General features: G+C 42.6%; 1 protein-coding gene across 2 annotated transcripts in view; it reads left to right on the top strand.

Annotated features, from left to right (window-relative positions):
- SDCCAG8 (SHH signaling and ciliogenesis regulator SDCCAG8) overlaps positions 1–24,929 on the top strand; it is a 321,942-nt gene that overhangs the window by 268,035 nt on the left and 28,978 nt on the right. The window contains exon 17 of one of the 2 annotated variants that reach the window (XM_075596835.1): positions 15,502–15,611. The exons of the other annotated variant lie outside the window; for it this stretch is intronic. Coding sequence (XP_075452950.1) covers positions 15,502–15,598 — 97 coding nt within the window. The 3' untranslated portion in view covers positions 15,599–15,611. The remainder of the gene's footprint in view (positions 1–15,501; positions 15,612–24,929) is intronic. 2 annotated transcript variants of the gene reach the window in all.

Raw genomic sequence — 24,929 nt, 5'->3', positions numbered from 1 at the left:
ATATATAAATATCACTTCCAAACTACTAAGAGAACTAAAAAAATACCACATACTGATAACCCCCCCTCATCCACAGATTGGGATACATCAGAGGGAGAGGAGGACAATGCCAGATCTCTGAACACCCAAACACAAGACAACCACACTTTTTTAGAACACCCCCCAACCACAAAGAGGAGAACGCGGAGGGGGAAAGGTGGGCACACTCAGAGACAGAGAAGTCTGGGGTTTCGGGAAGAAATCACGCAGGGGCAGACGTTAGCTGAACAAGAGGTAACTCCTAATCCAAAATTAGAAGAATCTGACAATTTACAAGTCATTAACCTATCAAGTTTCCAACTCACGGACACACATATATGTGTACTCTCTAAAGGACTCTCGTTTACTCCTTCCAAAGATTTTGACTGTTTTGAGTGGATAAAAGATCTACACTTATTCAGTAGAAAACTGAATCTCCATAAATTCTTTACTAGACGCGAGTCCAATATGGCCATCCATCAGGGCCTAGAACAGGTTAATCCAACCCATCTTGCCAACTTGAGACTTCTGACAGAACTTCAGGAGGAATCTGACAGACCTCCAGGAGAAGGCCCTTTTAGTAACCTCACCCCGAAATCAAGATTCTGGCCTCCCGATACCAGTCCAAACATTAATGTTTTTGTGGATATGGTCACACAAGATATTGAAAAACTAACAAAAGGTAACAAGATAGATAACTTTGATGTTGACGAAAGAGAAGCACTAAAGGAATTATCAGAAGATAAGTCAATAGTCATTAAACCTTCTGACAAAGGGGGAAATCTAGTCATACTTAACAACACGGACTATGTCAAACAAAACAACAAAATTCTTAATGACAAAAACTGTTATAAAATCCTAGACAGTAACCCAACCCTTAAATTTAATATCGAACTGAAAGGGATTCTTGACTGGGGTATAGAAAATAAAGTCCTTACCTCTAAAGAAAAAGAGTATCTATTTGTCCCCACACCAAGGCTGTCTACCTTTTATTCACTCCCAAAAATCCACAAAAACAAGAACCCACCACCCGGTAGACCCATAGTATCGGGTATGGGTAACCTCACCGAGAAAGTGAGTCAGTATGTGGACACAATTCTTAGACCCTACCTCACTAATTTACCTTCGTACCTCAAGGATAGTAGGGATGTTCTACGTAAACTGGACGGTGTTATTATAGACGATAATACCTTGTTGGTATCTTTAGACGTAGAAAGTCTTTATTCCAGCATTCTTCACGATACAGGTATTAAGGCAACCCAATATTATTTAAATATGAGGGGTGCCTGCTTCCAAAAACACAATGAATTTGTAATTAAGTTACTCCAATTTGTTCTCACAAGGAATTTCTTTATTTTTAACACCAAACTTTACCACCAGACCCAAGGTACAGCGATGGGGACAACATGTGCCCCGTCCTATGCAAATCTGTACCTGGGCTGGTGGGAAGCAGATACGGTATTCTCTGAACAATATGAAAAATATACGGCAAACATAGTTATGTGGCTTAGGTACATCGATGATGTGCTGTTAATATGGCACGGAGATGAAAATACCCTCCAAGAATTTATTGGAATCTTGAACCAAAATCAGATCAATCTAAGACTCACTCTTGAATACAATCCCAATGAGATTAACTTCTTAGATCTGAAAATACAGAGAGGTCCTATGAATGAGTTACAAACCACCATCCACCGTAAAGATACAGCAACCAATAGCCTCTTGTTGGCTAGCAGTTACCACCCTAAAAATCTAATCAGAGGAATACCGGTGGGGCAATTTTTGCGGTTACGCAGAAACTGTTCATCTATGGAATCTTTTGAATTCGAAGCCAATAAAATGAGAAAACGTTTCCTAAATAGAGGCTACACCAACTCAATAGTGAGACAAGCTTACAGAAGGGCAAAATCCACACCAAGACATCAGCTCTTACGGGACAAAGTTCCGACTGACCAAAGCAAACTCATACGGGTCATTGGAACATATAATTACCAGTGGCAAAGCATAACCTCTATTTTTAGGAACCGTTGGCACATTCTAACCGCAGACCCGGACCTCCAACAGGTTTTAAAACCTTACCCCAGCATTACCAGCAGGCGCCCAGAAAATCTAAGGGATATCCAGACACATAGTCACTATGATGAACATACCAGAGCCACATGGCTACCATCAAGACCAGCTGGCACATACAAATGCTCACAATGTCGAGCATGTGACCATGTCAAAACTACCAAGAAATTTAATAACTGGGATGATACTAAAATATTTACAATTAGAACATTCATCAATTGTAAAACCATTGGTGTTATCTATCAAATAGAATGCTCCTGTAAGAAAAAATATATTGGCAAAACGAAAAGACAGCTCAAAAAGAGAATTTTAGAACATTTAGGCGACATCAGACACAAACTTGACAAACCAGTTGTACGCCACGTAAAGGAGCATCACAATGGCGACCCTGAAGTTCTTAAATTTCTTGGTATTGATCATCCCATTCTGGGCATTAGAGGAGGTGACTGGGACCAACTACTTTTGCGCAGGGAGGCTAGATGGATTTACAATTTGGGAAGTTCATCTCCACAAGGACTGAATGAAGGTTTACTCTTCAATTCCTTTATTTAATCCCATCTACCTCTTCACTACCATGTATTGTATACTGACATAGTAACAATGTATGCGCTCTAGTCAAACATCAATGGTATTGTTACTATATCCTAACTTATGTGGTAACTATTCCGCACATTCTACCATTAGCCACATATGCACTTATTCTACCAGCAAGACAACTTATACTTACACAGTTGCAATAGCTTCTTGCAGTATATACTTCAAGTAGCCACTATACAGCAGCGCCACCTAGTGTCTAACTCTGGTTGAATGTAACACGAACACTGTGATGTCATGCTTCATTTACATACATATCGTATCAACCAATCACAGACACCCTCCTTCCAATTGCAACAGCCTATCGGCGTCATGTACAGTGTATAAAGGGAACCAATAGGGTCACACCTACCTTTAGCCCAGGAGTCTTGATAAAGCAGCAGACGCGAAACGATCGTCGACTAGGCTTTTTAAATTGTAGCAGTGTCAGCTTTACCTTACTTCAGTAGTGGTGGACTTTATTATTACTATGGCTGCGATATTGAGGTGAATGGTTTGGAACGGCATCATTATAGACAATACAGCTAACCTAACACTCCTCTGCAACACCTATTGTAGTGACTAGGAGTGGAACACACCTGTGTGCAACTTTGTCCAAACAGAGCCAAACAGCTGATACAAAGGTAGTATCCTACATCCGCAATTCCTACTGCCCTGATAACATTTCACTGCTATCTAACTGCCCCTGATGGTAACTGCGACCACAGGGGGCTCAGAGCAAGGGGCTGTATATATGGCTAAACTTTAGATATACATCTATATACTGAGGACAAGCAGCAAGGTTGCACTCTATTGCTCCTCCATCTGCATAGCAACGTGGCGTTAAACTACAACATACCATATCACTACAGCACAAATTGCTGTGTTAAACTATATCATACAAGCAGCTGACGAGATTTATCATCTGTAGTTCCACATCACTATACTCCTCACCTTGGCCAAGGGGGAGTGTAATTACTTACTTTTACCAACTTAAGCAACTAGACACTGCTACGCTTTGACCGACAATAGGGGTCTATCCTTATGTAGCGATCCGCTAATACTGGCACAGTCCCAGATATCTGACATATTCATGTCAAGATTATTGTTTTTTCTTTGTACACCATTTATTTTAACATTTAAATTGAATAATAAAGATTATTTTTAATCAATACACTAATCATCATTGATAATTGAGTGCTACTTCAACTGAGTTCTTTCTCTTTCGGTTTATTGTTACAATATAATACATAAAAAATTTCATTCAGCGTTGTTTTTAAAAATAAAAAGTACAGAACTGATTTATTAAAAAAAAAAATACACATGTAGGATATTGCTTTGTCTGCAGCTTTAACACTAATAAACAAAACAAATGTAGTTGCACATATTAAGTGTTTCCTGCTGAGATTGAGATTGAATGAAAAAATATCCTTCCACATTTGGCAGAAGCTGTCAAGAATCTGTACCCTTGCTATCATATGTACTGTATGCCACATTGATCTCTGAGCAGCATGAAATGTAAACAAGCGATCCCTGAAACTGTTTTTGTACAACTTTACATTGACCTCTGGTGATAGAGTAAAGCTGGTTTTTTTTAACTTTCTTTTTATTTCATTTTTTTATACGTGGGGTACAAAAAAAATGGGGGAGGGAAGGTTAGCAAATAAACATTTCACTTTACTTATACCAGCGGTGCGCAAACTGGGGGGCACAGGACTGCTTGCGGGCGGGTGCGTGGTTTACAGAGCTTCCCGAAGGCTCTTAAATTAAGTGTCGGGGGAACTGCAGGGCCTCTGTAAACCTTTACTTACCTTGGCTCCACACATGTCGCCATGGCAATGCGGCGTCAAATGACGCTGCGAGGTCATGTGACGTTGCGTCATGACGCCAGAGCCGACATAAGTGGGGGTGGCGGAAAAGTTTGCGCCCCCCTGACTTATACAACTTGTGCTTATATTAAACTAAGGATACATAAAACATTTACATTCTCGTATTGTCTTTTTTCTTTAAATACTTGTTTAAGGTTATCAAGTCTGGAACTGAAAATATATTATCTGGACCATCATGGTTGACCCACTTACGTATATTATATTCTTGTTTCAGGTGTCCGGGTTTTTCAGCTTTTCGCTTACGGACGGATTATCTGGATATTAACTTAATCTATCTGTCATATCTCTTGAAAAGAGGGTGTAATAAGGGGGATGGGATGGAGGGGGGGGGGGGGGCGGGGAAGGGGGTATTTTTCCACCAGACTTAAAGCATGTTATTGTCGTCTCTGGAGCTCAAGGTAATCTATCCTCCTACACACAGAGTTCTCCCTGCTCAGATCTCAAATCTCTCCTTCCAGTGTCCCTATCTGCCCATCCAAGCTTCCCAAGTCTTGTGGAAAGCTTTGATTTTCTTATTCAGCAGGGCAGTTAGTTTATCCATTGTCATAATTTCATTGACTCGTCTAATCACCATGTTCAGATATCTAAAAAGCTTGCTTTCATGGCGAGCGTGTTTTGAGACGTAATTCGTCAAACTTGATGACCTGATCCTTCAGCACCAGGTTACCAAAATCTAACACCCGCTTCTCTCCAAATATCTTATGCTTTGGATGCCATCCCAGGAGGGAACCCAGGATTATCGAACAATGGCACCATTCTAGAGGGAGATGCAATCAGTCTGTATTTAGATTTCGCGGTGTACCAAACACTTAGAGTAAAGTTGATCAATCCCAAGTATCTCTGTCTAGCACTCATTTTATCATTATTTTTGTTTACCCAAACAAGGGCTGGGAGCAAGACCGGATCCGCAAATGTGGCTTCTATATCCACCCAACAATAAGATTTACCTGGGGTGTGCCAATATATAATTTGTTTCAGGTGGCAATCATAATAGTATTTTCTAATGTTGGGGACCGCCAATCCCTGTCACGGTGGACACAACTTTGCCAACACTTTTTATATTTCTGGGTATTCGATTGAACAGAACAAGGAGCAAAATAAATTGCGATTTATTTTATTAATAGACAAACACATGACAACTTCAGAATACACTTAAAACAACACTTACTGGGATGGGGAAACAAAATAAATTGTCCTTTGCGAGAAAGCGCAAGAAATGCAGTCTCTGTTAAAAGTCCACTTTGGCTAGATCGCAATTTGCCGATCTAATAAACTTGGCCAAATCAGAGAATTTCGTAGAGATTTGTTAGAATTCGCTTGCGAGTCACCAGGGCTAACGAATTCCGAAGTTTGGGGTAAATCCTTAGTTGCGAGGTTATTAACCCCTTGTCTTCTGGAACCGCTACCGCTGTGCTTGAACGAAATCCTGCGTAAAGCGTAGTCACATCATGAATCGTATCTGGATCACACTGAGTATGGTCCGGGGGGCACAGTTATAGGCTGATCATGGGTATCCTTAATATGTACACCCAATCCCCGCCATGTGAATCTTTAACCTACCAATCACCGTTTTGCCCGCAGTTTGCAAAACCGGGCAAAAAGGCTTTCCGGTTTGCAAAGCGCATGTGTCAGCTTCACACCTATGCAACTTTGCATACCTGAGATACACCCTTTTTCTGGTGCCCCTGAGTCTGGGGTTTGGCCCCAAGGTGTCAATGGCCCAGGATCTGGTACTTATCAAAATTCTGGCCATGTTTATAATTTGGTGCTCTGAGGCTTTTCATTCCTGTCACATTCCTAGACTGGGGGTCGCCGGCTTAGCGGGCCCTCTTTGAAGTGCAGGAAAGAAAATAACCACAACTCATTCACCCCTAACATATTTACATGCCAAAGGATTTTTCCCGGGCTCACAGAAAAAACTGTTCCTGCCTGAACATTTTAAATTTACAGTTTTACACACTTTATTAAAACTTCATGTTCTGGGTGTACTATTACTGTAATTTTGATATGTATCTTCGTGTTTTATTTATTTACACTTGCACACCAAAAACCAGGGTGCTGGGTGCCTCCGTTCTCGAGTTAGCCCCCTTAATTGAAATGCCGGCTTGTGGGAGCCAAGTTCACCAAATTCTCAGGTCAATTGACACAGTTCCTACGGCCATTGACTTTCCGCCTTTCAAGTTACGGAGCTAACAAGGCACGGATACATTCTATCGGTAAAACCCTTCAGAACTTAACCGTAAGCCACTTATTCAATTGACTTGTGGTTACAGGGTCAAACCGATAGAAATGGATACCCATTCTACAAACGGCTCTTTAAACTTTTGCCACGCTTCTTCAATCAGCGCTGGCTTTGGTGCTCACTACTCCATCTTGTGTCTCCAAAAGGATATAGAGAAAACAAGGGGAGCGCGAATCAGACACAGCTATAAGATATATATATATATATATATATATATATATATATATATATATATATATATATATATATATATATATATGTATATATATATATATATATATATATATATATATATGAAAAATATATATATATATGTATAATAAGATCAGCAGAGATTGCTGGAATATAATCCTCTATAAATGGTGGCCTAAAAGAGACAAAAAGTCTCCAAGTCGTGGAAATAAAAGTGAACTACTGTCAATACTCACACGGACCAGTGTGAGTAAAAACCCATAGGGGTTTAACTCTGTAGAGGGGTTTCTTCTAAAACCGTACGCCTCTCGTCTGGCAGTTGCCCAAAACACAGATCCTCAGGACATCAAGTTACCCCAAAAAATGATGAGAGATCCAAGGGTGAGTATCAGTAGGTATGAACTGACATATATAGATATAAATATACTCAAATACTCACACGGGCCAGTGTGAGTAAAACCCCTAAGGGTTAACTCTGTAGAGGAAATTATCCTTGGACTGCCCGCTTGTCTTCTGACGGGGCTCAAGTCCTTGGTGCCTCCAGGATCCCCCAAAATGTAAATATATAATCCAGATGTAAAAAACACTTATTTAATGATGAATAACAGAATAAAATGATCTAAACAACACATACATTAATTCGGCTGGATGTGGGCAGGTTGTAGAGGTGTTTTCCATGATGGTGACTCCTTCCCTTCAGCGTCTGCAGCAAGCTGAAGTGTTGGAACGCACGATGTGATTTGGAACGCACCCCTCACTTCCTGGCTACGGAAGCAAGCGTTTCGCTTGCGTCATCAAGCCTCCTCAGAGCCTGAGGAAGCTTGATGACGCAAGTGAAACGCGTTGCTCGATCCACCTGCTGTTTTTTGTCCACCGGCGGCTTCCGTAGCCAGGAAGTGAGGGGTGCGTTCCAAATCACATTGTGCATTCCAGGGTGTTTGAGCTGCGGACGGTGGACCCCTGGACGTTTACACCTTATGAAGAAGGGGACACAGGGGTTCCCTAAGTGTGGTAATATTTTTCCTCATTTTCTACCATTAGCAATACAATAGTTCTAATCTCAGAGAGCGCCCAGGTACCTTTTGTCTTTCCAAAAGGATATAGCAGGCAATTACATTCATTACAGCAGGCAGGGAATAGCCTGCAAATGGGGGTTAAAAAGACTGGAACAGGGCAAATACAGTAGTGCAGTGCAAATCTTTTAACCCCTTCATCACCAATGAGAGTTAGGATTAATCAGCCGGGTATAACCTTTATTTTAGGCCTGATTAATCCTTTGCTCGTAACAATCCACCTCCCAGTTTTGAGGCTGTCATAATTTTCCTAGATATTCTTGATTTCTTTTTCTGCCAGATAAATTGAAAAATTGCATTTTGTAAATCTTTCAACTGTCTAGGGGGGATCAAGACTATTAACGTTTGAAAATGATATAGCAATCTTAGCAGAATATTCCTTCTTATAGAGGTTATTCGACCCAACAAGGAAATCTGAAAATCGTTCCATCTTGGCAAATCTTTTTTGATCTGGATCTTGATAGTTGTGTTTCGACAGAGATTTATACTGTAGTTCTTGGTTAGGTGGATTCCCAGATATTTTATATAATTATTTTTCTATTTATAGTTTAAATTGAGCTGTAATAATTTTAGTTCATGTTTGTGTAACGTGAGGTTTAAAACTTCCGATTTTTCGACATGTATTTTGTACCCAGCTAAAGGAGGCTTGTAGGTTTGGTAAGGACATTAAGGGATCTGTAATGGTCAGTGTCACGGGAGAACAGGTATTTTCACCTTTTTACTGGGATCATTCACTGAGCAAAACCAAATAGCCAACTTAGTGGGTTGTGGTCCGTGGTCACAGTGAATGCCGTGCCATACAAATAGGGCTGCAGTTTCCTCAGAGCCCAAACAATGGCCGACATTGTTTTTCAATTGTGACACAAGCCACTTGTTTGCTCAAATATAACCCCCTCCTCACCCACCTGGCTTAGTACAGCAGCGATTCCATAGTCAGAGGCATCAGACTGTACAAGAAACTTCTTGGCATAGTCTGGGGCAGCCAGAATAGGAGCATAAGCCAGTGCTGTCTTCAGTGCATGGATAGCCTTTTCGCAGGCAGGAGACCAGGCTACCAGAACTGGGAGTCGTTTCTGAGTCAAGTTAGTCAGGGGTTTAGCAATGGCGCTATACTGAGGGACAAACTTCCTATAGTAGCCTGCGGTGCCTAAAAAAGCCATGACCTGCTTTTTGGTTATAGGTACCGGCTACTGCACTATAGCTTCCACCTTAGCTGGTTCTGGCTTAAGTTGCCCTCCACCCATTCTGTGCCCTAAGTACAATACTTCTGCCATATCCACTAGACACTTCGCAGCCTTCAGTGTCAGCCCTACTTTCCTGATCCTTTTTAGCACCACAGCTGCATGCACTAAATGTGAGTCCCACGAGTTACTGAACACCGCAATGTCATCCACATATGCCCTCGCAAACCTTTGCATCCCTTCCAGCAAACTAGTGACCAGGCGTTGGAAGGTAGCTAGGGAATTCTTCATCTCAAATGACATCACCAAAAAATCATAGAGGCCACTTGGAGTAATGAATGCTGACTTCTACCTAGCCTCCTTGGTCAGAGGGATTTGCCAATACCCTTTGGACAAATCCATGGTAGTCAGATACTTTGCCCCGGCAAGCTCATCTAAGAGCTCATCCATGCGGGGCATGGGATAAGCATCTGACACAGTATCAGCGTTGAGCTGCGGTAGTCCACACAGAACCGAGTGGTTCCATACTTCTTAGGTACCAGGACTACCAGACAAGCCCAAGGGCTCTGAGATAGTACAATTACCCCTAGGGCCAGCATCACTTCCACTTCCTTATCTATGCTAGTTTTGACCTCTGATGATACTCGATAAACATGCTTATCCAGAGGTCTCTGATCACCAGTAAGCACCTCCGGGAAAGCCTTAACAACAAACTCAAGTGGATAAGTGGCATGCGGTCTAGTTGAAGTGCCGGAGTGCAACAATGTATTCTGTGGTCTCGTTATCCAATTAAGGTCAATTGGTGAAGTGCTTCTGTGGTTATTGATCCCGACAAGCAATGTTACATTGTATGCCAGATTCTGACCGCAAAATGATTATAAGTTAAACCGCAGACCACATCACAGAGCCCATTCAATTAAGGGGCTAACTTGCGTTAGGAGGGAGCTAGCACTCTAATTTTTGAAATGCAGATAGCTAAGGACTGGTCATACACATACATGTTGTTTTAATACCACCACCTCATATAGAAATCACATATAAAAATAAACCTTGTTTTAGATATTTTAAAATATGAAGACAGGAACCCTTTCCTGTCAGCCCGGCAGTGAATCCATTAACATGCGCATATGTTTGGGATTAATAAAATGAGGGATTTCCAACTCCGTACTTCAAAGGGCACCCTGCTGTGCTGGTGCCCCAATGTCTAGAGAAGTCTGGAGTTGAAAGCCTCAGAGACCCTGAAGTGCTAGGGTGGGCGGGATACAGTAAAGTACCCTGTACCTGTGTGAAGTACGGGCTATTAACAAATGGTAGTCGACACCCAGGTTTGGTCTCCCGTGACACAGATATTTACACCTTTTTACCAGGATCCTTCACTGAGCAAAACAAGATAGTAAAACAAATTGTAATTTATTCCATAGAAACAGATGTACACACAGTGAATTACAAAATACAGAAGAAAACACACTTACTGGGGGTCTGGTCAAAAAACTAAACTTTCCTAGGTAAAATAGAACAGAAACCAAAGTTGTTCTGACGAGAAAAATACTTGTTCAAGAGATTGATTTGGATTGTCGATCTCAGCCACGAGCGCACACATATAATACCAATATCTGTTATAAGTAAATATATTTTATTGGTTACTTAGCTTCGGGATCTTACAGCAATCAGGATTCTGCACAATATCCACAATCAAGGGACCCCCGTAATTTCTTAGATAATATACTTGGTAAGTATTTTCCTGTGATCACGTTTGTATTGCACGAAGTGCTGAGCACCGGGTATGTCATCAGTCTCATCCACAATTGAAGGTCTGATTAGTTTCTGTGCTGGACACACATGATCACAGGACACATCCAGGCACCCAGCCAACATCCAAGCTATGAGAAGGCCATGGGAGAGAGCTATACCCCAGCTTCTCATAACATAATATTACAGTTATTTTCCACCTCTTGTTTTTCTGATAACAGCAGAAAAGCAACTACATTTTAAGCATGTTTGTAAGAGACAAAAGTTAACTCATCATGTGCCTTGGCCATCAGGAACACAATAAACTCCATTCTTATTACAAAAGTTTTTAGGTTGACCGGAACTTGGCCTGAAATGTCCTGGAACTCAAATTGGCATGAAGTTCCACATGCCATCGCTCTCTTTCCTCTGGAGATGCCGAAATCCCTTGACCAGGAGATAGTACCAAATGTCCTGGTACTCTTTTCGGCTTGCAATCCCAGCCACCACCGCTACGTCTCTTCTCAGAACTTGGCCCAGAAAAGTGGGAATTGTGCCTTGAAATCTATGAAGCCTGCTCGCTGCTATTTCTCCAAGAGCATCTTTTGGTTACTTCAAATTTACTGCTGCTCTTCTCGTGCTTTTACTGTAGTGAGTTTTGTGGTAGGTGCGCTATGGGTTGGAGGGGTGAGCCTGCTCCTTTCATTTGTCCTGGGCGCCATGTTTTCTGTTGGCAGCCCTGCTTTTGAAGCCCCAGTTTTGGTCTTTGGACTTTACGATCCAGCACAAAAAGAGCAGTGAGCACGGCAATGCGGCCGGTTTCTCCCGACAGGACATACTCAGCGACCAACGAACATCCGGGACATCCAGGCTTGGGAAGCAACCTGATGTGGTGATTGCTCTAAAGCCTTCATCTTAAGGGAGGAGGTGTGATGGTGGGGGTAGCCAGCCTTCATAATAAAGGTGAAGCCCGGCTAGCTACCCGTAAAAACCATGGTTTCCAAGCGGCTTATCAGCCCTTTAAGCTAGGGACAATGTGTGTGTTCTAACCCTCTATGTGCTTCTATAAACCTGGGACTTATGGAGTGAGACTTTAATAGCTGGTATTTGGGAGGAAAAGGGATTAAAGCATGTATAAAAGGTTGTGGGACAAAGTTACCGGTTGTGCCACCATTTTACCAGCAGATCGCATCTGGTCTGCGGGTACGCGTGTGCATGTTAATACCGTTGTATTTTCCCTATAACATATTGTGTTCCCTGCCTGCAAAGCCAAGTGTATCATCCAAATCCCCGAGCCCAGGTTAGAGGAAGAAATATGTGTTTAAAATGTGTATTCATCTCTATGTAATTCAATAAGCCAGGCTGTCTGCATAGAGATGTTGGATCAAAGGGGAGGATGGAAGTCGAGAGGTGTCCAGCCGTTTGTTGATTGGGGAAGGGTGGAGGACCAGGTCCAGAGACAAAGAATCCCATCGGGGGAGACTCTGTGTTCTCCCAGACTCAGTGGAGCCTACCCAGCAGGAGGTATGGGGTTGGCACGGTCCCAATGGCCAGTTCAAATTTCCCGCTTGCCGGCTTCCTGTGACCCTCGACACACCCCTCCTCTGACGCGTGCAGCAAGCCGAGCCTCCAGCTTGTGATTGGCTGTTGCAGTTACGATCCGTTCTCTGATTGGTCGCCAGTCCTCTTCCATGTTAAACATAGGACACTGAGGTCTATGTAAGGAGACTGCCCATCAGAGAACCAGACAATCTTGGGACCTTGTCCGTTGAAGCACTGGCGGGCTTTTCAATAGTGCTTTGCTCTGAGTAGCAAAGCACTCTGCACGGAGTTGCCGGAGAAGCTTTGCCTAGCTGAGGACAAGTTCTACAGTCGCGATCAAGTTCTAATAATCAACGAAGACCTGGCCAGCGTGGAAAGCCAGGTATCCCGGAGATAGTTCTGTGGTGTTCCTGGACATGGAGTGCACAGGGTAAGCCTTCCTGAAGCATTCATTATGGAAGCTATACTTTTCCTCTTAACACACAATTATTTTCTTTTTGAGCACATATTTTATCTGCAATTACGGGGTACGGCAATGGGGACGAGTTTCGCCCCCTCCTATGCCAATCTTTTTATGGGGTGGTGGGAAAACAACTTTATTTTTAATAGTACCAACACCTTTAGGCACAATATTATTTTCTATAAACGCTTTATAGATGATCTTATTTTTATTTGGCACGGGAGCACAGATAGTTTATTAGCATTTTTTGAGTATGTAAATAATAACACTTTAGATGTTCACTTTACTATGAATTATCATGCACATCACATAAGCTACCTGGAAATTCTGTTTTATATCGATCTAGAAAGAAAAATTCAGACAGATGTTTACAAAAAAATCAACTCAAGGAACTCATTTTTGAGGGCGGACAGCTGTCACCCCAGGTCTGTTATTAGGGGTATACCTAAGGGTCAGTACCTCAGACTGAGGAGGAATTGCTCTACAATGAGTGACTTCCTCGCGCAGTCTGAGGTGCTGACGAATAGATTTGTTGAAAGAGGATATGACAGGGAGACCCTCCAATTAACCCTACAGGAAGTGGTGGGGATTGAAAGAGAAACACTGTTACCCCATAGCTCCAGGATGAGGGATACCAGGAAAATGAATAAACATTCACAGGGGTTTGAGAAAAAATGTCCAATTTTTATATCCCAATATAATAAATCTAGTAATCAGATAAAAGACATTGTAAACAAACATTGGAACTTATTACAAATGGATCCTATTCTATGTGAATATACTAAGCAAGCTCCAAGGCATGTTTACAGACGTGCCAAAACATTGGCTGCGTTTATCTCACCGAGTGTCATCTCCACCCCCGTGGGTAATCCTGATCGCTTTCTGACCAAGGGATCTTTTAGGTGTAATCAATGCAACATGTGTAAATTTATGAGGCCATCCAGACATGTCTTTTCCCACAGTCCGCATAAGCAGTACAATATTAATAGCTTCATTAATTGTAACACCAATATGGTAGTGTATCTGATCACTTGCGGCTGTGGGAAGGGATATGTGGGTCGAACCACAAGAGCCCTAAAAATAAGAATGCAGGAGCACTGCAGATTGATACGTAAGAAAGACCTAGAACATCCGGTGTCAAAGCACTTCACAGAATGTGATAAGGGTGGCATCAGAAATTTCTCGTTTGTGGGAATTGAGAAAATATCAAAAAAGGAGAGAGGGGGAGATATTGTTAATACCTTAAACTGTAGAGAGTCCTTTTGGATATTTACGTTGAGAACGAGATTTCCTGAAGGTATAAATGTGGAGTGGACCATAAACCACTTTTTGAGATAATGGTATCTTTATTATCACTGTCATGACAATATGGCTCTTCTTGATTAAAACCTTCCCCTAAACTTCCTGAAAACTTCCCCATGCCATTTCTTTCAACGTACCAGATTAATGGACAATACATTGAGCTATAATATGATATAAAATTGTTGTTACATATTTAGCTACTAATCTCGGGTCATTATGGCCACTGATCAATTTACTGGTGTGATGAATATTGTTATACCATAAGCAATGTGTAATATGTAACCTCCTTGAGGCACCCCACAAGATGAAATGTAGAATCCAAAATATAGTTGTTTACATTATTCATGATCTCACTGTCATCACAAGGATGCTCATTTGTTTTTACACGAATTTATTGTTTTTATTTATGTTTGTCATGTATATATATATTTTTTAACTAATAAAATTGCATGTTTTGATTTTTGTAAAATGGCTGCCCAGTTTCGCTATATAATCTCTTTTCACAAACAAATTACCTTTGAATCATTAGATTTTATGGCATTACTGTACTTTAATAAATTTATGAACATAGAACAATATATAATGATTTCATGGTTTTGTATACATTTTTTCAACAATTATGTCTGATAAATGTGGTATCTTTATTATTTTTTTATTTTTCTTTAATATTCATGTGATCACAGATATGGGGGACAGGCACTGTGCTTCATATTCAGCCTTCTCCGGTGACATCCAGGATGATAGGCTGGCTGAGGTGGAGATATCTGGGCTCCCATTATATGTGGTCATAATAGGTTAAATATGGCATTAGGCACATAAATTCTTTAAGCAACATACAGTTGAGATGCCACTATTAGACTCTTGTAATGTTTTTTCCCACAAGCAGGCACGCAGAGCCAGGATGGGGGCGGATACAGTCCCTCACACGTCCCTCCTCCCTGTTTGGCACTCCCCTGGAGGCGTTCCTTAGCAGTGGTGGGGAGTTGGTGTGAATACTGGTACCTCCCCCGTTTAGAGCCGCGATGCGCATGCGCGGGTTAGTCAGTTCCCATTGGATATGACGCGATCGGGACGTCACCAAATATCGCTAGATTTGGCAGCCATTGTTATTAAAACGCTTTTTACACAGTGCAAAAACACTTCTTGATAAAGTGCTATGCACGAAACGCGTAGAAGGGCTGCATCCCTTGATTTTATGATACCTCAATAAAGATTCTTCATTTTTGGCCAGACCTGTTCTTCTTTTGGATCGCGGTGCGCTACATCACTTTTCTGCACTTCTGGACATCACTCTACAGCAGCACGCGATGGAGGGGAAATTCTGGTGAAAGCAGTGGTACAGTGAGTACATAGGGCCAGCCCAATGAGGCAGAGGAGGCTGTCCTAGGACTACCTACCCCTGCCTTCAGGGTATCTGGTGCCCGAATTTATTGAGACTCTAATGAATGTATCTTAAAATTGTCAAAATCCAGACTGCATTCCCCTCCTACCTGTGTATAAGGGCACTCTAGAGCACCTTACTCTATCCTAACCTCGTTTCCTGAAGCAGGCGACCTGCACCTAGTGAGGCTAGACACGCCCCCTGACCCCCAGTTAAACGTGTATTACCTGTATTTTGTGTTTCATTGTATGTCTACTGGTTTTACCAGAATAAACCCCATTTTATTCCACTACCGTGTCCTGCCTAGTGAATTGATCCCGGAAGGTAAAAGTTGTTAAAAGTACTGGTCTCCCGTGACAACCACTATTACTAGTATTTTTTGCTGAGCGGTGAGCTCCTCGAAGTTTATATAGTCTGCTATTATCTTATCTGCTCCCACCTTTCTACTCCAATTGCTTTAGTCTCTAGAGGTTTTCTAGTAGTATCTGTATTTAATTTGCTTGCCAAACTCCCACTTGCCTCCATTCTACCTCCATGACCCCTAGCTATTTCCCCAATCCTATCTATTCTGTCCAGTTCATTATCTGTTTCTTGTCCCTCTCCCCTCCTTCTTAGTTTAAAATCTCCCCCAACCCTTTTTAACATCCTCCCCCCTTGCACAGAAGATCCCTCTTCATTGACGTATAATCCTTCCCTATCATAAAGATCACCTCTCGGAAAAGGAATCCCAGCGCTCTTAAAACCCAAAACCAACCCAATTTTGAGACTTCTGACTCTCGAAATTGTAATATTCCAAGCCAACATGTATCTTGGCATAAATTAGAGCAAGGAAATAGAAGTTATGAGAAACATACAGGAATAAGGTGTCCCTTGATGCTGTTCTGAAATCAGTTGTTGGAAGGTCTATTGTCTTACTCGCATGGTCAGCAGGTGGACACATTGGAGGTTCCCATGTCTTAGGTTTAAGGAAGGGTTCAAGAGATCTGTGTGAACAAGTTTGCAGTGAACCTCCTGAGTCTATAATTTTCTCTAATGATGATTGTTTGGGACCAAGGCATTTCTAGCTTCCTGAAGCACTCGGGATGCAGCTAGTCATAAGTGACGTGATTGGCAGAAGTTTCAAGGGACAGCCAACCCTAGTCATTCTGAGATTAAGCAACATTTACTGAGATTGATTCAAGCATTTGCTATATTTATTTTGAGATCATATGTCAGAAGCTCTAGCATAACATCCTGTCTTTCTAGTTCAGTTGGCTACTTTGTTACATGGAAAATGTTCCATCATGCACTATGTATGTAAGAATGTATTCCAAAGCACTTTATTCCCTGTGACCATCCTTCCCTCAGTTTAGTGAAAGCTGGCATTGTTCTGTGATGTGATTTGGGAGTCAGCCCTGTAAAGTGTTAATTGGATTATGTAACTGTATGGACCCATTTCTAAGATTGCAGACTTGTAATGGGATTTACATGTGAGTTGAATTTCTATGGAGGGGATTCTGTGATTTAATCAGCTGAGGTTCCTGCAGATAAATGTGTATTGAGACAATGGTTGGGAACATGGAGGTGTTACAGACATTTGGTGAATGCGAAAGAATGGACAATCAGGTTTGATATGATTGGCCAGCAGCTCCTGACCCATGTAAAGGATAGCTACAGAGGGATATTTAAGAGGCACCGCTGATTTTTGGAGAGAGACACTCTGGGAAGGAGTGTGGAGAGCATCTGAGAGACAGAGAGTCATTCTGTGAAGGAGTTTGGATCTTGACAGTGACAAGCTGGAGATACATATCGGATGCTCTGCTGTGTGATCAGCCCTCTGATATCCTGGACGAGAAGCGGACAGGGCAAGTCTTCTAGAAGCAGGTGCTTGCACCTAACAAAGCTAGAGTCTACTCCCCAGCCCCCCATTTGGTATTGTATTTTGTTTTGTACATCTTTATTTTTCTGCTGGCGTGCCAGAATAAACCCCATTTTATTCAACAACTGTGTCCTGTCTAGTGCTAGTGATCCCTGTGGTTTCGGTGTAAAAGTACTGGTGTCCTGTGACAAGGGGTCACAAGCAGGGATCAAGGCAGGCGGCAAATGATCGTGATCATGGTCAAATGCAGAAGTCTGGAGCAGGCAGCAAGAAGCGAGTCGAGGCGACGGAAACTGGTACAGGTTCGGACCAGTATAAACAGGCAAGGGTGGGAAAGAAAGGGGAGCCTTATATAGGGCTTGACTGAGGTGCAGGTGATCAGGAATTGCAGGCTTCAGACAGTCTATAGGAACTGGCAGGCAGAAGAGCAGTCCTGGTAGCCGAGAGGGAGAACTGACGGCTGGGAATAGGAATGACCAGACCCTGTCAGGGATGCCCCTAATGAAACCGCATCACCCCACGTACATACTATACTCCAATAAACTCCCTCCATTCATACCAGGCCCTCTCGTATGCCAATCAGGTTCCAGGCACCTACGTAGCCCTCACAAGCATCATCACTCCTCCACTGCCAGACCCAAAACTCGGTGGGTCACACATGGCTTCTCCATTTTGGCTTTATTTTTGTTAAATAAATCATGACACGGTGTAATATGTCATGTGTTGTTGTTCATCTGAGGTTGTATTTACCTCATTTTTAGACCTGCTCAGGAACAGATGATTGTTATTATGTCCTGATATGTAAAACCACTTCAATTCAAGGAGGGTGTACTTTCTTTTTCACACAACTGTATCCGTGCTGTCTTTTGATCGGTAACCGCAGACACGCGCCAACAATTCAGCTTGAGTGGATAACGAGACCGCTGGATACATTTTGACAAGATAGCACTTCAGCTAGACCGCAAACCACTTATCCAATTGACTTTGCGGTTTAGGGTCTACGGCTTAGAAAGTGATACCTATCTTCAAAGCAGCCACTTACTCATAGGCACGCTTCTTCAATGAGCACTTGGCGCAGCGCTAGAAGCTCCCCCTTGTGTCCCAAATACAATTTGCACATGGCATAGACATACATATAACTGTTGGGAGAGAAAAGAAGGCCCTAAAAAAAGCACTCTAGTATGTGTATCAGTACAAATCACATAAAGTTTATTTTGAGTATTGTCACAGAACAAAAATAATTAAAACAAAGCACAGAAATTTTAAAATACAGCATGGATCCCCTGTTCATTACAGAGCTAAACAAATCCTCCAAAAAGATGCCCAAAGTACACTCAGATAGTATTCTGAAACAACTGACAAAATAAACCTGGTGTGACACCCAATAGACTAAGTAGTCACAGCTAGGGCTATGTGATCATCCGCACAAGGTCAAATATACCTACTATCCCTGCAGTATAGGGTTTGTCTAGAGCGACAAAGAATAGCAGGTAAGTGACAGCAGAGATACAAAAATTGCAGTCTACAAAACACATGTAAGCCTATAGCTAGCAAGAGTGATACATCACCTATGGTCAGGTACAGTGTAGTCGGTACATGTAGGGGTGAACAAGGAGGGATGTTAAAGCATAGTAATGTGACCCAAGGAGGGGACAAACATTGTGCTTATATCAGCTATATCTGTGGGCGCTTTGCGATCGTGGTGAACGGATATGTGTGCTCTTTTGACTGCTCATTATATTTGAGACCATTATGCAGAGGCGCGCATGCGCGAGACGCGATGCAGGGCTTACTTAGCCTGCTCATACACGGACACACCAGACATAGAGCCGCGCATGCGCAGTGAACTGCCCATAGACACTTTCTGCCTCACTAGTGCCCATTACTAAGCTCAGGGCGTCCTGCCTTACCAGACGCGACGTTATGACGTCACGGACATGCGCAGTGACATATGGGAGGCCCGTTTTCTGCCCTTAAACACATTATGCCATTATAGTCAATTCATTACATCTGTGGCCCTGAGGTACATTATGTGCTACAGCCTGAGGATAAGCTTTCTGCTATTGCCACATATTGGACTCACCAGGCAGGTAATCATGTAAATATTGACCATTTTGGAGGCGTGTGAGTGCACCCACAATAAGAATTTTTCATTGGCTGATAACCTATGACCATTTCTGACTCTATTAGCCTACTCTTAGCCCACACCTGTTTGTTCTCTGCATAATCTATGTCAGTCTGATTTTTGCCAGGTGATTACACCCACTAGCCCAATTAGTTCCCCTTTTAAACCTGCATGTTACCCTGCTTAAATCACCACTCCCAGTAGAAGGCTGTGTGCCGAAACGCGTAGGAGCAGGTCTAGCAGGCAGGATCCCCTGGTTTGTCCCCTCCTTGGGTCACATTACTATGCTTTAACATCCCTCCTTGTTCACCCCTACATGTACCGACTACACTGTACCTGACTATAGGTGATGTATCACTCTTGCTAGCTATAGGCTTACATGTGTTTTGTAGACTGCAATTTTTGTATCTCTGCTGTCACTTACCTGCTATTCTTTGTCGCTCTAGACAAACCCTATACTGCAGGGATAGTAGGTATATTTGACCTTGTGCGGATGATCACATAGCCCTAGCTGTGACTACTTAGTCTATTGGGTGTCACACCAGGTTTATTTTGTCAGTTGTTTCAGAATACTATCTGAGTGTACTTTGGGCATCTTTTTGGAGGATTTGTTTAGCTCTGTAATGAACAGGGGATCCATGCTGTATTTTAAAATTTCTGTGCTTTGTTTTAATTATTTTTGTTCTGTGACAATACTCAAAATAAACTTTATGTGATTTGTACTGATACACATACTAGAGTGCTTTTTTTAGGGCCTTCTTTTCTCTCCCAATATATTATACTGCCCTTATAGCACCACTGACACATCACTGTAGTTTGGATTTTTCCAGTGTCGGTATTTAGCTGTGTTTATATGTCTTGTGGATGCGGGGTCCTCTCTTTTTCTCTTGCATACATATAACTGTAGCTAGCTTCTGAGCTGCAAAACAGGGACAATAAAGGTAGGGAAAAACATACTATGCTGGTTACAATACATTTTAACCCCTTCTGTCCCAACACGGTTTAGGGTTAACCAACCGGGCATAATATCTTTATTATTGGCCTGGTTAACCCTCTCACCGCCACAATGACCTGCGTAGTGCATTCTGCCAATGGTTAAATCAGGTGAAAAGTATGCCTTCCCCCACAGCAGTACCTTACTAAATTGTCCAGTAGGTGGCAGTCTGGGTTTTGTGGAAAAACACTGCTTGCCCAGGCAATAAATATTGAGGAGGGGCACACCCAATTAGCCATTGCTTTAATATAGACTTCAGTACTGATACAATGGTGAGTCAGTAGAAGTTAAGTGTGGCAAAATTACTTTAAGTTCTATTTTTGTATGTTTGAGTATGGTTTTGTGTGGCTAGGTTATTCAGTATTGAGTTTAATAGTTTTCAAACATATATACGAATAGGCAGTGGTCAACAAATCACCCAAAAATCTACTCGCCGAACAAAAAATCTACTCGCCACCTAGCCCCGCCCCTAGTCCCGCCCCCCCCCCCCAAAAGTGTAAATTCCTAGTAAGAACATCATTAGTTTTTGACATTAGTTTATTTATTGCATTACATTATACTACAATTAGTCCTTGTTACGTGTATGTGTGTGTAAATGTCGGATTTAGAAAAAAAAGCCAGATGTGAATGACTAGTTTCCTGAACCCCATAACTAGTGCCTGGACACCCCCGCGTCACAATATCTAAAGCAGCAATCCCGCCTGGGATCTTACCTGATCCGCAGTCCCTCAATATCCAGGTACCCTCATTCCTGCAATGTTATACATTGAAGGAGAGGTGTTTCCTACCTGTCTTCTGGTTTAGGGGGGATTCCGATGTATTCCGTGTGAAGCTCGAGAGTTAGATCTGGAAGAAAGCAGTATAGGTTATTTCGGTGTAGGTATAGGGCAGTTAAGATATATAGGGTAAATAAGAGATCCAGAGTGTGAGAGAGAGAGAGTGTGTGGGTGAGAGAGAGTGTGTGGGTTAGAGAGAGAGTGTGGGTGAGAGAGAGAGGCAGAGAGAGTGTGGGTGAGAGGCAGAGAGAGACAGAGAGAGACACAGAGCGGCACGCACACACACACACACACACACACACACAGAGAAAGAGAGACACAGAGAAAGAGAGAGACAGAGAGAACACACACACAGAGAGAGAATGAGAGAGAGCGACAGAGAGAGAGAGCGACAGAGAGAGAGGGCGACAGAGAGAGAGGGCGACAGAGAGAGAGGGCGACAGAGAGAGAGGGCGACAGAGAGAGAGGGCAACAGACAGAGAAGGCGAGATACAGAGAGGGCGACAGAGAGAGAGGGCGACAGGGAAATGGTGAGGGCGACAGGTAAAGAGTGAGGGCGACAGGGAAAGGGTGACACAGGGAGAGGGTGAGGGCGACAGGGAAAGGGTTAGGGCGACAGGGAAAGGGTGACACAGGGAGAGGGTGAGGGCGACAGGGAAAGGGTTAGGGCGACAGGGAAAGGGTGAGGGCGACAGGAAAAGGGTGTGGGCGACAGGGATGGGTGAGGGCAACGGGGAAAGGGTGACACAGGGAGAGGGTGACAGGGAAAGGGTGAGGGCGACAGGGAAAGTGTGAGGGCGACAGGGAAAGGGTGTGGGCGACTGGGATGGGTGAGGGCGACAGGGAAAGGGTTAGGGCGACAGGAAAAGGGTGAGGGCGACACAGGGAGAGGGTGACACAGGGAGAGGGTGAGGTTGACACAGGGAGAGGGTGACAGGGAAAGGGAGAGAGGGTGACAATCATAGACACACTCACAGACACACTCACAGACACACACACACACTCATTCAGTCACACACACACACAGTCACTGTCTCACACTGTAACACACTCACCCACTGTCACACTATCACTCACACACACTCACCCGCAAGGCAGGTGGGGTTGCACATGGCAGCAGTGGGGCCTCCGCACGGCAGTGGGCCCTCCACATGGCAGGAGGGCCGCACATGGCAGTAGGGGCCTCCGCACGGCAGCGGGCTCTCCACATGGCAGGAGGGCCTCTGCAAGGCAGGGGGGGGTCGCACATGGCAGCAGGGCCCTCCCAGAGGCGGAAGCGGATGCCATCGCAGCACCCCCTCTTCCCCGCATCAACCCAATCAGGGAGGGGGATTATTTATTTATTTAAAAATTTAAAAAATTGGCGCGAGTAGGGGAATTCATAGAGGCGCAGCATGGCTCGCCAGCGGCCTCAATCCACTCACCACGGGCGTGTGGTTATGCGTATTTGTCGAACACTGCGAATAGGTAATTCTCTATTGCTTTTATTTTTTGAATCACAATCCAGAGATATAGTAGATGTAATATTTTTTTGTTTGTGAGTGAAATATTTTTTCTCAAAAAATAAGCAAAAATTTTCTCATTTGTGTTGGTACCTAATGTTTTGAAGTAACCATTAATTAAAAAGCATTGCCTTTTAACATTTTGAATCCATTGAAAATTTAATATATTGCAATGTATGCGTTAAAAAAGGGGTTTATTGAAGTGTAATGCTTAGTTAGCTAGATTATTCACGTGCACACCTAACATACTAAATATATACAAGGTCATCATGATTATTATAATAATGTAGTACATGCACAGTAAATACATAAGTACACTTAGGTAAATGCTAAAGTAGTCATATCACTACTAATTATTTCTGCAAGAATCTTCTTGGATATTTAATACATTTCATCTTCGTTTTTTAATGCATTAAATATTGCTAATCTGTGTAAAACATATTAAATACTGACTGAGAAAACATTAGAAAAATCTAAAATTGTTTCTAAAAACAAAAACTATCACCATTACTAATATTTCTTTCAATGTACTTATGATTTATAAAGTGAAAACTTGATTGAAAGTGTAACATTTTAGTTTTATCGCCAGATCTTTATTACTATGTACTTGTTAAGTATGTTTAAACGGCACTCCATTGCTTTCACCTACGTGTATAGTCCTTGTTATTGCTCCAGTTTCCTTTTAGAATGGAAATTCTGCATTAATGGTAAGTCAAATTAGACACATCTCTCCTTGACAATCAACTGTTACTTCCAAATGCATCAGCTGGAAAACCAATCTACAAGTAGTAGCAAAGGCTTTGGTCCTCTCCAGACTGGACTTTGCAAATTCTCTGCTGATGGGTCTACAAAAATATAATATCAAAGCCCTGAAACTGGTGCAAAACGACACTGCACATCTTATAGCAGGCAAGGCAAGGAGAGACCACTTCTCACCAGAATTACAAGATCTGCATTGGCTCCTGGTGGAGCAAAGGGTTCATTTTACGATCTTGACCCCTACCTTTAAGGCTATCCATGGACTACCCCACCCCCCCTTACCTTCAGAACTTCCTAATCAGTCACCCCCCCAATCGGGGCTTCAATTTGCCATCGCTCCTCAACTGATTGAGCCTCGGTTTAATGTCAATAATACTGGAGCTTTTTGAATGACCGCCCCAAGTCTATGGAATAAGCTGCCTGCAGCTTTAAGAAACCAGGATGCTTTGCTTCCATTCAGAAAGGAATTTTCTTTTTAAACAAAACATTGTAAACAGACCCTATTACCCTGGCAGCGAGCTTTCCTACTCCCATTTGTGCTTTCTGCCCTTTGCTGGTCTTCTTCATCACTACCCTACGGTGTATGTTTTTGGTAGGTCCCGGTTGTAGGTCTGGGATGGGTGTCCTCCCTAAGTTCCTACACGTGCTCTAGTACTGAGTTTCTTGGTGAGTAGCGCATTAGAAAAAAAAATTGATATAAATAACACACCATAGCTTTTATTCTGAAAACTACAGTAGAACGCTGATCCGGTGCTATTGCACGGAAAGCCACATTGACTTTAATGGGACTCTCCGTGCAATAGAGCCGGATTGGCTCGATCGTAGCCTACAGAATAAGGGGCTACGTTATAATGTTGTGAATGACAGCATGGTGAACATGGTCCATATAATTAGAGTAACTTTGCTTGAGCCAAGTGTGATCTTGCCTTATCCACATTAGAACTTTTCACATACTGTGCATTTTAATAGATTTGTCTTCTGCCATTAATAATATTTCTAACATGCTGATCTTATTTTTGCACATGGATGATTTATTGTATCATCTCTAACATTGATTAATTTTGGAAGATTATGTATTGATGACTCTCACAAGAGGGTCAGCCACCTGTGCACCTCCGAAACATCTATGGTTTTCCATTCATTGGGGACCCTTTATGCAGAGCACCGAGGATGGAACATCTAGTCTGGGACTCCTATAAAATCATACGTGGTACAGAGGTATAGCACTCTTTGACAAAGCGCAGTATTGGGTGAAACGCGTTCA

Source organism: Ascaphus truei, chromosome 4 (genome assembly GCF_040206685.1).
Source record: "Ascaphus truei isolate aAscTru1 chromosome 4, aAscTru1.hap1, whole genome shotgun sequence".
Lineage (NCBI taxonomy): Eukaryota > Metazoa > Chordata > Amphibia > Anura > Ascaphidae > Ascaphus > Ascaphus truei.
The sequence above is the reverse complement of the archived record's forward strand: the minus strand, read 5'-3'. Positions and strand labels throughout refer to the sequence as shown.